At 33.4% G+C, this 15,508-nt stretch overlaps 1 protein-coding gene across 1 annotated transcript; it reads right to left on the bottom strand.

The window, feature by feature from the left end:
• Window positions 1–5,362: 5,362 nt before the first annotated feature.
• On the bottom strand, window positions 5,363–6,610 carry LOC132933224 (uncharacterized). The gene has a single exon (XM_060999540.1). The coding sequence runs from the start codon at window positions 6,608–6,610 to the stop codon at window positions 5,363–5,365; it is 1,248 nt and encodes a 415-aa protein (XP_060855523.1).
• Window positions 6,611–15,508: the final 8,898 nt, after the last annotated feature.

Genomic DNA, 15,508 nt, shown 5'->3' with positions numbered 1-15,508 from the left:
TTGATACACATATTTAAGTAATCAGGAGCTTTCATTAAAAAGTAAGTCTAGCGAAGATCGAGCGCGCGGCGTAATGGTACGTGCATTAAAAATGCATGGGTGACAATTTACGCAATAGTCAATGTCAATATTGTATGGACCCGCTCAACTATACTGTTCGTGAAAATAATAATAATGCGCCTCTCCTGCGAGAACGCCGCGTGAGTCTCGCCACGGAGACATGGGCGTGGTTACGTCCAGCCACGACGGCGGCGATACGGCGCACAACGCTATCTCTGGAGCGTTACATACGTAACACTTTTACTATTGCACACTCTTAACTGGCTGAGACCTTTGGACACAAATAGATATAATATTATAATATAATTATATAACATAATAATATCAGACAATATAATAGTCATAGTGTCATACAGATAACTCACTATTAAATTAATAAATCAATAAAATCCCACGAGGTGCCCACAATAATATTCTTACCTTTAAGTTTTAGTATTCACTTTAATATTAATGTTTTTATAACATGAATTGCAATATACTTGGTCTGTAGAATTGTCTTAGAGAAAATCAACTTCTCAAAAATGTTCAATACATTGGCTCGACTTCCTAGTTCCTTGTAGGTACATCAAATTATTATATTTCAGTTTTGAAAACCATGATATAATACATTGTGTATTTGTGTGAACTAAAAACAGTAACAGTAAATCATTAAGTTACTTTCAGAAAATATTTAAAATTTTAGAGACCTCTAAGTGGTAAAGTGCATTTGTTCTGAGACTTCAGACAACTACTTACTTATGTGTGTCGTGTTTGAACTATTCAACTATGAGACGTGAGTTAGACAATAGTATAGACATTATAAAGTGTCAGTAAACCAAAAAGTCTAACTAAGCCTAAAACGTAGCCACTAATCAGTAATAATTATTATTGACCTAGCCAGTACACAGAATAATTCTGTAACGACTCGAATACCACATTACATGGCATTACGTGAGCCTGTCCCTCTTCCTCATTTCGCTATTCGATAAACGTTGACAAAATGCGGTGCATTACGCCTATCTGAATGCTGTTTAGTGAATATCTTATATTTCGGTTGGCCTGCATTATGTGTATTCGGAGGCAAGCCGGTATTTTAATATTTCTATCGAGTGATGTAAACCATATTATAATACCATGCGCAACTGCTCCATATACTGAACCAACTCCCTTAATGTGAACATTTTTCCTACAGAATATTTTATAAACAGGTTACGTCTTCTACCCTAGGCACTATTGTCTATTATCCTATGATTATGGTATCTATGGTTAGTATATTTTTTGAATAACTTATAAGTTATTATCAACCCTAATATTATAATTAATATAATAATTATTTTAGTATGCAAATCACTTGTTGTTTTTAAAATGTCCTTATCTCTTTCTTCTTGTATGACGTTTTCTAACTCCTCGATTGTCTTAGAGAAATCACTTATATCATTTAATTTAACTACTGGATTTTGATGGACAAGTAAATTTTAAAGTTTAAAACTTAAGTCCTATACTATTAGTCCGGAAAAAATAGACGTATCGGGAAAACAAAAATTTCGTTTAGTAGTGGATTTTCAGAAATTAAATAATATTACGGTGGGGGATAAAATGCCATTACCAGAAACACAAGACGTGTTGGATCGGTTTGGTAGGTCTAAATACTATTCTGGATTTAGCCAAGGTTTCCATCAAATTTCCTTAAATAAAGAGTCACGGGTTAAAACAGCCTTTAGTTGTGACATAGGGCATTGGCAGTATACGAAATTACCAATGGGTTTAAAAAATAGCCCTCCTACATTTCAACGGTTAATGAATAACGTTCTATGTAATTTAATCGGTTTAAAATGTTTAGTATATTTAGACGATATTATAGTATTTTCCACTGACTTATATGAGCTTGACAAACGAATCAGAGAAGGATGTTATGGACCTTGTGAATGAACAGCTCGGAATACGCCTATTACTGCTATAAACCTATAATTAAACTATATTAATATGTAACTGTGAGTAAATTAATTATAATTATTCTTTAAATTATTCAACATGATTTTTATGTAAAGTGGCTATTCTTTTTTGTGCGTGTTGGTCTATCGTATGCCTAAGAATTTCCTTATAATTACTCTTTGAGCTCTTTCGAGGGAACCGTTTGTTTTCGGTCTGTACGCGCTAGACATCGTTTTATTAATTTTAAGAATTTTGCATACTTCTGTAAATATTTCGCCTACAAACTCAGGACCATTATCTGTTAATATATTCATAGGTATGCCATGAATACACACGAAATTTGTAACAAATGCGCTCGCCATTGTATTGGCCTTATGGTCCTCTAAAGGTATTGTTAATAGAAGACGACACGTGTTACACGCAATATTTAATGAAAAACAAAAAGATTCCGGTATTAAAAAAAATCGCTTATGTTGCCGGTTCAAACCAGATGGGGTTCAGTAGTAGTTTTCCTTAACAGCCTTTTAGCTAATAAACAAATAATACGACTCATAAACATAGATGAGTGGTGTGAAGAAGACATTATACCAAGAGTGAAACAATTTATAAATAATGATTTATTTTGGGACCGAGTAAAAATTTACACAATTTCTTAAAGCCCATAGCATACTGGATTACTAGAATAGAAAGTAAATTACCACAACTCAGCATTGTTCCAGAAATATTTGTTGAAATTAAAAACAATATGATACTTGCATAAAAAATGTTTCTTGTTTTTAGACTGGAAAAAATATAATTAAAAACAAAATTCAATCAAGAAAAGAATTTAGTGTTCAAAAAATTCATTTAGCTGCAAATGTACTAGACCCAAAGTATCGTGGAAATAATTTGACTGCAAATGAAAATGTTGATGCTGCTACATTCATTCATAGACTATCTAAAATATGTTTGGATATTGATGAACAGAAAGTCATGTACGATTTCGCTCATTATAAGGTAAATTAAAAATATGAAAGGTTTTTTCAATGAATCTTTATTAATTATGTTTATTTATCCAACAAGATAAAACAATAAATAAGTAAAATATAAATTGTAGTAAATACATTGTCCATTTTGTTTATAATTTATATATTTTGTATTGTAGGTTAAAGAAGGTATTTTTTCAAATACCTATGTATGGGAGGCATGTGTCAACAATTTAGAACCAACAGTGTGTTGGAATGCTTACTCTTCATCTACTGAATTTTCAAAGTTGGCCTCTAAGATTTTTCCATTGCCTGCTACATCAGCTGCTTGCGAAAGAGCATTCAGTACATATAAAGATGTGCATTCGTCGAAAAGAAATAGACTTACGAACAGCAGAGCAGAGCAGAGCATAAACAGAATTTGAAGGTGAGATGCTGAGATTAATCAAAGTTTGTTAGTATTTTCATTTTTATTTAGAGTTGTAAATTTTAAATGAATTTTTGTTGGTAGTTGAAAGAAGAAACTAAAAAAGAAGTGATTCCACCACAAGATCATTATGAAAAACTTCTTGAAGAATTTGAAGAAGATAGTGTTAAGAAGTTTCAAATTATAGAGGAAATTGATGAAGGAAATTGTGAAGACAAAGAGAGTTACTGTAGTCGTAGTGTTACTTTAGAAAATGAAGAAGAGTATAATTCTGATATTGAAAGTGTTGAAATAGACAAACTTCTAACATGATAAATGCAAAGGCATAAAATAATATTATATTCTTAAATTTTTCATATTAATCTATTAATTTTATTGTTTAATATTTATATATAGATATTAGATATAAATATATAAAACAAAACTATATTCTTATTAACACATTGTTGCATGCCTGCATACCACATTGATACAATTTATATAGTATTTAACAATGTTATACATAAGACATGTAGAGTAATTAGTAAAATAGATAATAAGATAAATATTAAATATTGATAAGTTTATAATGCTGTACTAATGTTCAGTGTTCTAAATTCTAATGTAAGAATATAGTACGTATACAATATACAAGTATAAGATTATATACCTACTTGTATCATTTAAACATAAAAATATTTAAAAATGTTGTATACCATTTTAAATGTATAATACCAAAGGTTAGAGTAGGATAAAAAAGAGAGTTCTAGAACCGCATCCTGCTAGCACATCCCTATACCTGATGGCACATCCCGCGAAGCCCGTTGCACATCCCACATACATCTATACATCTCTACACCTCTGCACAACCCATGGGTTAGGTTACCACTATGTTATCAGTTATCACATTGGCGTTAGCATAATCTTTAAATGTTTTCGCACGCCTGGTATTCGAGAATTATTACAAAAATGTTTTCCGTTTGTAAACGTAAGCAACCTTAACGAACATGCATAGCTTCCGGCATAGCATACAGAAATATAATATACACACACACACACACACACACACGCACATTCCTTTGTAAACGTCATCAGCGTTAACAGACCTGTAGCTGCATGCATTACACCGATAAATCTGTAGGGACTATTCGATGTCCCCCCCCCCCCCCCCAATTAATATTTAATATAATCGTTTAAGAACACAGCTACACTACATAAAATCAGTCGCTCTACATCATTCCAAGTGTCTATGTCGTTCCGAGTGTCTACTCCGCCCGCGTGCTCGTCTCGTATTCAACGTTTAAATCATAATTATTTTTCAGTGTTTAACATTTAAATGGCTGGTCCAATCGGAAATATGGCTGATATTTACAAGAAAACTTTTAAATATACTCCACCGTCACCACCACCCAACCTAATCGATTGCAGTAATTTAACCATTGACTTCACACCTCGTAAATTTTTAAACATTGGGATAGATCCTAACGATGAATTCAAAACCGTGATTCATATTATAACATCTTCGCGGTATGTAAATATTCCTGTCGATTTTCTACAAAGTAAATTCAGACTTACGGGGAACATTCTATCATTCATACTCGATCGTCCAGAAAAATACAAACGAAATTTATTTTTGGATAACGACGTAATTTCAATGTCTAGTAGAACATATCAATCGGAGAACCCACTTGTTTAAGAATCAAAAATTCAAGACGGATGTCGTGTAATCTGACATAACATATTTTAATTTAAAAAAAAAATTACAGGGAAATCCAGCACAAGAGAGCCACCTCGAAAACATTCAGGAAGGACGTTCGGAAAACGATGGTCCATTTGGACCACAATATAATTAATTTTTCTGTATTATTATTTTTCTTATTGTGTAAAATAAAAACAAGCGTGATATTTAAAAACAAGTTTTTTTATTTATTGATAATAAGGTTACAATATATATATATATATATTTAGCATAAGGTTACAATATTTTACATAAGAGGGAAAAAAAAAATTACATACATTTTTACAATTTTCTAAATTCGCCACTAAACGGGCTATAATTTATAATCTGGTCATGTAATATTAAGCAATACGCTGTAGTTATTTCCGGAATAACTGTATCAGTTTCAAATTCAATACGCAGGCCTACGGTTGACGATTTATCATTGTCGTTTTGACACGATAAATCAACAACGATGATTGGTGAATAGTTTTGAAAAATATGTTTTGATAATAAAGGTTCACTATACTCTTTCTCATAATATGATTTTTGAAAGTCTGCATAGGCATTATACAGTATACTAGTTATATTATTTTTAAAATCAGCACGAAAGTCTTCATATGGATACACTTTAGAATTTAAGTGAACCTTAAGATTTTTTAGTTGACAGTGATCAAAGCATCCAGCGTCTATTTCAATATTTTTTTTTCGATCTGTTTGTAATCCGAATAACACAAACCTCGGTTTTTCTAACAAGTTGCTGGACTTAACCGTCCACGAATGTGAGGTATTTCTAGGAAGAATAGGATATTCGCAGAGATCCCAGGTTCTGAACGCACATGATAGTGTTTTACATGAATCTACCACTTTTATCAACCTTAATTTTTCTTTATCACTAACTCTGATAATAGGCATCTTCCACACCACCCTAGTAAGTTCAATTGTAATTTTTCTATTTTTTGAAACTGCTTTGGTTGCGCCCGTGCCAACAACGTGTATCTCATCCAGGTCGGTATATGCGCGATTTAAAATCAGCTGTTGATTACAATTAAGTAATATTTTTTTATAGTCTTCACAAAATCCGAATAAATGTTTTAGAGGGATACACCCGGTAAATACATTGTTGCTCATAACATTTTTATTATATTCACCATCCATCGCCGAGTCCCAAGCAGCGTTCTCCAACGTATTCAAATCGTTTGGAGTATATGAACAATATGCTTTCAAGCAAGATGCAACTCCAGGTGTTTTTAATTTTTGAATTTCTATTCCGTTTATTTCATAGCGCATTTCGGAGAATAAAAATGCCAATCCATTATTTGAAAAACGTACATCTCCCACTGCATCGGCCGGTTTATTTACTCTCCCCTCTATATAAATATAGCTTTCACATGGTAGAGTGTATGCATCCATATTTAAAACACTTATCCTAATTTCATCGTTATTTGATAAAGACATGTTTGAGTATGAAGTGAACGAATGATTATGATTTTGTGTTATTTTACACTCATCGACATAGTCGACCCCAACGTCTAAATACGAGTCGTCCATAATTATTTTTTATACTTGCAACAAACGGAGAAAATTTAAATTATTTTTCGTGAGCTTGATCTCGCCTTTTTTCGGTCTAGATGTTGACTTCTTAACGACAGTCGGTAAACTAACTGGTTTTTTGATTGTAGATCTTTTTATATTAAACTTTAGTGCCATTTCCATACGTTATTTGTAATCGAATTGTAATTGGTTCACCGCGCAGATTTATTAGACAATCGTTCTGATCTTTTAACACGATGTATACTCTAGATATTGAAGTCATATTGAGAGTATAAAAAACTAGATGTCTAGGTACTTCGATGATTTTATAACCTGGTGGGACAGTTGGATAAAGTTCATGTATGATCTGGCTCGGTGCTCCATCACAGAATGAACCAGTAATCAAGTTGCACTCTACTTTTATACTATTGATTTTCATTATCTTAACTGTACTTTCAGATTCATGATTAATACCAGAAGTGTATAAATAATTTCTAAAACCCAATAACTTCGCTATACTATTCTCAACTGATAAGTCTACGCCATGACTACACGAAACTATAATACACTTTAATGTGGTATTGTTTGCTTTTAATTCAAACCAGTCGATATATTCGGGGCTATTTTTTTTTATAACAGTCTCTAAATTTTCAAACTCATACGAGCCTGTGGGTATAATAACTTCCTCTCTTTGTCCAATCATATTACGGAAACCGATAGTATTGCAACCGGGTTCAATGTTCGGTATCGAATTATTTGTCTGTAGACTCAAAAGACATATTTGTGCTGTGCTTTCTACTTCTATCGGTGGAAAAATGTCGCATGACAATTCACTCGAGTTCCCGTTTTACGTTATCGTATACATGATAAAAATTTTAAACACAAGTGTCCACAGTTTGTAGTATTATATTTCTGCTCTCTGTTGTAATTGAAATTTATGTCACATCCGTGAAAATATCGTTGTACTTCTAATGGAGGTGGTAAATTTCCAAAACTGTCATAATATTCAACTTGATTTCCGATTTTTCTATACGCTACCCAGTGGAGTACCTGTACCGTTTTCCGTATCCAAGTTAACAATCGCTGATTCTAATCGTTTATGACGTACAGGTAACCTATCTCAAGTAAACACACCGATGAAATGAGGTATTTTATTCAAACGAGCAAATTTTATAAGTTCGAAATCGTACAGCGCTCTTCTGGGTAACATAGTTATTAGTTTTTTTTATTTTTTTTAGTTTTCTAGTTTTTATCGTTTTCAAATCGCCTCCACTTTTATATGGTGCAAGATATAGACTTGATCCGATTTTATACGAGTTACCTTTATACGGCGCGATGTATAATCCACCGCCCAAATGAGATTGCGTATTTCTTTTAAATTCATTCGCAATTTTGACAACGTTGGCAACACCGCCACCCAGTGCTCCTAGTGCTGATAAACCGGCAAAAATCGGGATTAACGGCAACACTCCACCCTTTTTTGGTATTGATATAACCCTTGGAACTTTAGTCTTTTTATTTTTGAATGTTTTCCGTGCGACGGTTATAAACTTTTTACTTAATTTCATCAGGTTTTTTTTAACCGATATTTTTCTTTATTACGTTTTTAGCTGCTTTGATGGCTGCTTTAAACCCACATCCAGCCCCGATTTTACGTTTCACTTTCATGGTGGTAGTCACGCCCCAAGCTACAGCTTTTTCTTTTAAACTCGAATCTTTAGACTTGAACCTATCCCAGGCTCGTTGCCCTAACATATAATCGGCCTCGTTGCGATCCACGATAGAGTTACTAAGATCGTATGCAATTTCGTGTTCTCTACACGCAGTGTCTAAAGGATTTACCCCTTTATCTCCGCGAGCTAATCGGTTTTTCATATTTGTGCCAGGTCCACAATATTGATAAGAAATATTATTTTTATTATTACTATTACCACGTTAGTATACGTGTATTTACTCTCACCAGATAGGTGAAGCTCCAATGGTAATTTATTTATAAGCATGTTTATAAGACCAGCACCTTTAGTCTTGGTCTTTCTTCGAGCGAGTGACATCGTGTACTGATTACGCTATCAGTGTTACAGGGATATTTATTTAAAAAACGAAATTCATTAAACAAGATATACAACTCACAGTTGAAAACGTGGACCCACCTACTTTGTATAAAAAACAAAGACATGGTGTGCTTCTACCTAATACGATTAGAGCGCTTATCATGGGTCCTTCAGGCTGTGGGAAAACTAATTTAATATTCACATTATTAACACATATAAATGGTATACAATTTCACAACGTATACATATATTCAAAAACATTGGATCAACCAAAGTATAAATTATTGAGTGATATTTTATCAGGTATTAATGGAATACAATTATTCACGTTCTACGAAAACGAGCAAGTTATCGAACCTGAAAAAGCTTTACCAAACTCTGTGTTTATTTTCGATGATATTATTACTGAAAACAAGAAGATTGCAAGAACTTACTTTTCCAGAGGCCGCCATAATTTAGTAGATGTTTTATATTTAGCTCAGAGTTATTCAAAAGTACCTAAAAAACTTTTACGTGATAACGCAAATTTTATTGTTTTATAAAAGACGAGACAAACCTAAAGCATGTTTACAACGAACATTGCTCTGGTGATGTGTCATATCCCGAGTTTAAAAACTTTTGTACTTCATGTTGGTGTAAAGGAGGATTTGAATTTATTGTCATAAACAAAGACAGTGAACGTGACAATGGTCGCTATCGTCACGGATTCGATACGTTCGTTGTTATATAAACTATTGTTTTTTTATAAGACACTTCATTCACAAATATGTGGTCTAAAGGCGAGGTACTCGGAGAATTGATTAAAGCTAAAGAAAATATTAAACGCAAGTATATTGCATTAAAACATGGAAAAGCTGATATTCAATCTTTTGTATCACAAACACTTCAGCCAATAATCGAACCTCTGAACAAATTACAGACTTCCAAAGTCGATGATGATATGGTTTCCAACGCATCCAACAACCGTTTTACAAATGTTCGTAAATTAGAAGACCAAGAAAAAGATAAGGTATATGGCCCAAAAAAAAATTCTCAAGGCATTATCAAATTAGGTATAGAAGTAATACAATTTAAAAACGGTGCAATAATTGTGAGAGAAAACTCTTATCCACTGACACAGGAGCTTGGCGAGTTATTGTGTTCCAGATATCCAATGCAATACACCGCTAATGACTTAAATACGTATAAAGAAATACTGATTCATACTTAAGCACATTTAACACAGGACGGAACAAAAATTAGGAAGGGTGGTACAAAGTATGAGCAAATTATTAGCAAGCTATTCACCTCGGGTTCGGGTGTGAAATTACAAGCGCATAATTTAGTATATTGGAATGATCCAAACAAGTTGGTTGATAGGTTACGACTTCTTTTAGCCTCACAATCTGCCGGTAATACAGGGCTTTCCAACGAAATACTTTCAATTTACGAAGAATTGTATGAAACGGGTTTAATAAGACGAATTCCAAATGTCTAAACGCGATATAGCGAACGAACTACACAAACCAGCAAGAAAAAATTATACAAGGCGAAGAGTTAATGTGTATGGTAAAAACGATCTATGGCAGGCAGACTTGGTAGAAATGATACCTTATTCTAAAAAGAATAAAGGCTATAAATATTTTCTAACTATCATAGATTGTTACACAAAATACTCTTTCGCTATACCTTTAAAGTCGAAAACGTCTAAAGAAGTTTCAAATGCAATGTCAAAAATACTACTCAAGCGCTCGCCAAAACTATTACAGGTCGATAACGGTAAAGAATTTTACAATGCGACATTCGATGCGTTGATGAAGAAACACAATATACATAAATATTCTACGTATAGTACAACGAAGGTCTGTATCGTTGAACGCCTGAACAGATCAATTAAAGAAAAAATGTATAGGGAGTTCACTGCGCGAGGAACACATGAATGGGTTTCTATTTTACAATCTCTGATTAATGAATATAATAATTCAAAACACAGAACAATATCTATGACACCCAGACAGGCTGATAACAATCCTTCTTCGGTAAAATTAAAGCAACGTCCGATTCTTAATGGAAAAATTAAATTTAACATTGGTGACAACGTCCGTATTAGTATATATAAAGGGGTATTTACAAAAGGTTATTTGCCGAGCTGGTCCACAGAAATATTTAAAATAAACAAGACATCCCCCACTACTTATCAACTACAAGATTATACAGGAAACCCGATTTTAGGTTGTTTCTACTCTGAAGAAATTCAAAAGACCAATCTCCCAAACGATTATTTAGTCGAGAAAATTATCCGTAGGAAGGGAAAACAAATGTTCGTAAAATGGCTAGGGTTTGATAATACGCACAATAGTTGGACAAATACGAGTGACTTTAGAAAACAGCATCAGTCGAGCTCTAGGTATGAACGTGTTCGGATGTTCACAGGCTGAACAAGAAAATTTGTAACAAATCTCGAACAAACCATCAAATCATATTGTATAAGACTAGATAAATTTGGATATTTATTCGGGGAAAATCATAAGTCTATTCAAACACAAGAAGAACAAATTGAAACACTTCAATTAACGTGTGATGATATACAAGAGCACCTTATAAAAATCAAAGCATTGTTACAAAATATCAAAGAAAATACAGACAATTTGAAACAAATTCCTGAAGCACCGTCATCCAAATAATAATTATGTCTACTGCCATCATTGATTTCCATTGCATTCTCGGGAGGGATAATAAATACATGATAAAAGAAATGTCTATAGTAGATGTAGAAACATGGGCCACCCAACATTGGATTTTTGAAAATTCAAAATCAATACAGGATAACAACAAGAGTCGGAAAACTAACAAGTGGTTGGAGCGTAACTATCACAAACTATCTTTGGAATATGGGGATATTGAGTATGAAGAACTAGGTAGAGTACTGAATTCGCTAAAGTTCAGTCTCATATACGTTAAAGGCGATCAGAAAAAACAACTTCTTTTAGAGTATATTCCTCACATCGGGATCATCAATATTGACGACATGGGGCGCCCTCCACTAGACCAAATATGTGATGAAGAAACTTTACCATGCTGTATTGTTCATATGGATTTCAATCCTAAACAATGTTCATTTTATAAAGTATTTAGCCTAAGAAAATGGTTTGTAAATAATTTGTAAAAATAAATATCATATTTATTTATTTTTTTATAAAAATGAGTTATTACTTCATACTAACCTATCCTATCCTATCATATCCTAACTAGAATCAATTCAATAATAATATCCACATAATATCTACAGAGATATTTTACAAAATAAAAAAAAATAATAATATCTACACTCTACAGTGATATTTTACAATATAAAAACAAATCATCCATAATGAATAAAAAAAAAAAAAACTATCTGTCTAGCTCGGCTTCCGGAAGTTGTATTAATTCGTCTTCTGCTTGCTCTAGTGTTCTGGTGTCCCTATACAATTCAGAAATATTTAAAGTACAATAAATCAAAATATACAATTATTTCTAACTCACTCTATAGAGTAGTGACCGTGAGCCAAGGTATGTATTTGATCTTCAAGTATAACCCTCTTGTTATCGAAACTATTATAAGTTAATTTGGTTGATTTAATGGTCTTCAATCGATGTTTGAACGACCGGATAGAGACATTCTCCGTCATCACATCCAATGTTCAAAGTTGTATCACCAAACAGACAGCGATAATGATCGTTAAAATTCATATTATGGTTTCTGACTACATGCCCGCGGATTCCTTTCGCCCTGCCATTGATCTTATATGAATAAGACTTTGCTCTGAGCCCACAAAAATGCGTCATAACCTCTGAGTTTGTTTCATCGGAAAACAAACCAGGGATTTTCTTTCGCTCAGCAATGTAACATGGATGATCTTGTGGTAAGTCTGATGTATCCATTCGATCGAGTAAATTGGAATTATTCTCCAGGTCTTTGTAAAAATCATCGGTTTGAATATAGTATACCAGTGAATCTAAAATTACAATATAAATTAATATATGAAAATTAGTATAGTTTGAAAACATTTACCTGTATCAGTATACATGAGCTCAATTTTATCCCTATAATGAGCCTGCATAACGTTATAATGATAATCATACATGACGGTCTTAGAAATGTCCAACACTGCAAAACCTGGTGAAAATTAAAAAAATATTAAAATATGTTTGATAATAGTAAATTAGTTATATATATATATACCTATATATATTGGCTAGTTAAACATGATAATTTTGTTTTCTAATGAGACAGCGTTGAGGGTTTCGTCATACGTAGTACAGTGTTTGAATGTAGTAAAATTTATAAGTTTTTGCAAACGTTTTTCACTACAAACAAGCTCCATTTTAAAACGTTTCTTTATAGATTCCGTAGTTTTCCCAAAATCGGCATTGTTTAAGAGTTTCAAAAAATCCTTTTCAAAGTCGTTCCTCGCTTTCTTCTGCATCTCAGTGTTTAATTCTATGTATTTTTTAAGCCAGTCCGACTGATTAAACTGCACAACCCTGTGAACCTACAATAAATCAAAATATGCAATAAATAAAATAAATAAAATAAATATGCTACTTTTTCCACAATGAGTCCGTTGGCTATAGCCTGCTGCATGTTCCGATAATGAATCACATAGTTTTTCTTTGATTCTAAAGTCGCCATAAGTTTTTTAACTTTTGAACCAGGTGGAATACTATTTTTCGGTAGGAATGGCAGATCATTATGCTTGTCATGAAGTTCTTTTGGATATGATATATCGACCTCATACATCCACCCGATTGGCGATCTATCGTTTAAATCATTTAACCCCTCTAGTTTCGGCTCAACCCACTTAAATCCTCCGTATGACATGAATTGTGACAGTGCGTAACCGTACAAGTTGTTACCTGCAATTTAAGTAATATAATAAATTAAATATAACATTATACTCACAATCCTGATAAACAAGCCATGATTTTGGTTGTGTTGGATCATAATCTGGTGTCTTTTCATTATTTGCCTTTGCATATCTCATGCTCGACTGGGTCAAGCCACCACGAATTCCTATAATAAAAACAGATATTTTATCACATTTTTTTTTATTTTTTTTAATAAATAACCTGACCTCACCTTTCTCGAACATTAACAAAATATCATAATCCGAAATCAGTTCAAGTTGTTGACCCGTGTATTTCAGCATACAGATATGTAGGTATATAATGAATCAATATACCTCAAAGCGAAACGGATCACAATAATATAGTATCGTATATTGGTTCGCCCAGAATCTAAAATTGTGTTACGTACCCACGTATTAAGTAGTCATATATTAACTATGTACAGCACGCCGCACGTCTCTAGTTATATTTGACACTATAACTAATAAGGCAATTAGTATAGTATAACATGCGGAGGTCGTTGCAAAAGCGTAGAGAAAACAATTAAACTATAGAAGGTGTCGTCACACGTATCTTTCCTGGAAAGCCAACACCCATACGCAGGATACGAGTCGACCAGCATACCAAATACGAGACCCGAACTCTGTCTCATGACCGAGTTTAGCCACTACTACAACCACCCACTCCAAAGGACACAATCATAAATATAAAAGCCCAGGACAAGAGCTCTTCAGACGGTTAGGGACATTCAGAGTCAGGTCGTAACACCATTCACAGTTTAAATTCTATCTTAAAGAGTCGTAACACCACTCTTTTACACCATATATTATAAAATTGTAATTTTGTACTACGTTAATAAACATTCATCATACCTAGTACATCACGTATTTCATTTCTGCGTTGATGTATATTTCGACGTCGGTTGGGACGTAACAATTGTATACATCTATTAAATTGTACAAGTCAATTTTGTGGTTTGAACTTAGTACCTACTACATAGCAACTTTTAAGCAATAGCTCTGGATTTTTTCTTTACATAATTTACATTTTTTTTTCTAAGATATCTTAACCATTTAATAGTTAAAAAGTATTTATTTAGATCTTACATTTTCAGTTGTCACTGAATAATTCTATACGTTAACTTTTTATTCCCAATGTTTCAAAAAAAAATAAGTTTGAATAACAATAACTTTTTAATTTTAAATAAGCAATTACTTTAGTTGGTAGTTCATATAAGCTCGTATAATGCTATAAGATTTTATATTTATTTTCTTGGTGTAAGAATGCTTCTGCAGTAAGTAATTCACATGGTCAACACAAATATTATTTTATGGTTAAAACAATGTTCAAAACTCAACGCTATTTAAAATTAGTACTGCTCATAAGCGTGGGTGTAGGGAGGGCGGCTGGGCCGTGGCCCACCCTGCGAGACGTACTGAAATTTGTATACGTATACTATTTATATAGTCTATTCAAAATGAGATGATGACTCGGCGGCGACCAGTTTTGGTCGGCCGCCGGTCACACTCCCTCCACAAGCATCGATCACGTGACCGAAGCAACGGGGACGTGTCACGTGAGACGTGGATGTGCGTGTGTGCGTCCGCGACCGACAGACATACAAACAATACGCGCAATGCATTTTAAATTATCCACACACATCAGCAGTCGATACTAGACTAACTAAAGCTCCCGTCCGCGGCGGTGCCTCAAGCGCTACTACGGAACAAAAGCCACGCCCATGCGCACAACTTGGCCGCCGAGTCATCATCTCATTTTGAATAGACTATAGTAATACATGATCTAAAAATCACGATTTCTTGTTGAAATATACAATTAATATTAGTATTCAAACCATGTAAACACACGTGCGAGTACAATGTCGTTTTCTAATAGATACTTATGCAGTTACGATATAGCTGTGTAACACCTTTACTATCGCTTTCTATATTATATACGGATACGGGATGGCCTCGATTGTTCATATAAATAGGGCTTT

Source organism: Metopolophium dirhodum, chromosome 1, assembly GCF_019925205.1.
Source record: "Metopolophium dirhodum isolate CAU chromosome 1, ASM1992520v1, whole genome shotgun sequence".
NCBI lineage: Eukaryota > Metazoa > Arthropoda > Insecta > Hemiptera > Aphididae > Metopolophium > Metopolophium dirhodum.
This window is presented reverse-complemented; position numbering and strand designations above follow the sequence as displayed.

Coding starts and splice junctions, on each gene's coding strand:
- LOC132933224 (XM_060999540.1), bottom strand. CDS start 6,610: ATGGACGACTCGTATTTAGACGTTGGGGTCGACTATGTCGATGAGTGT.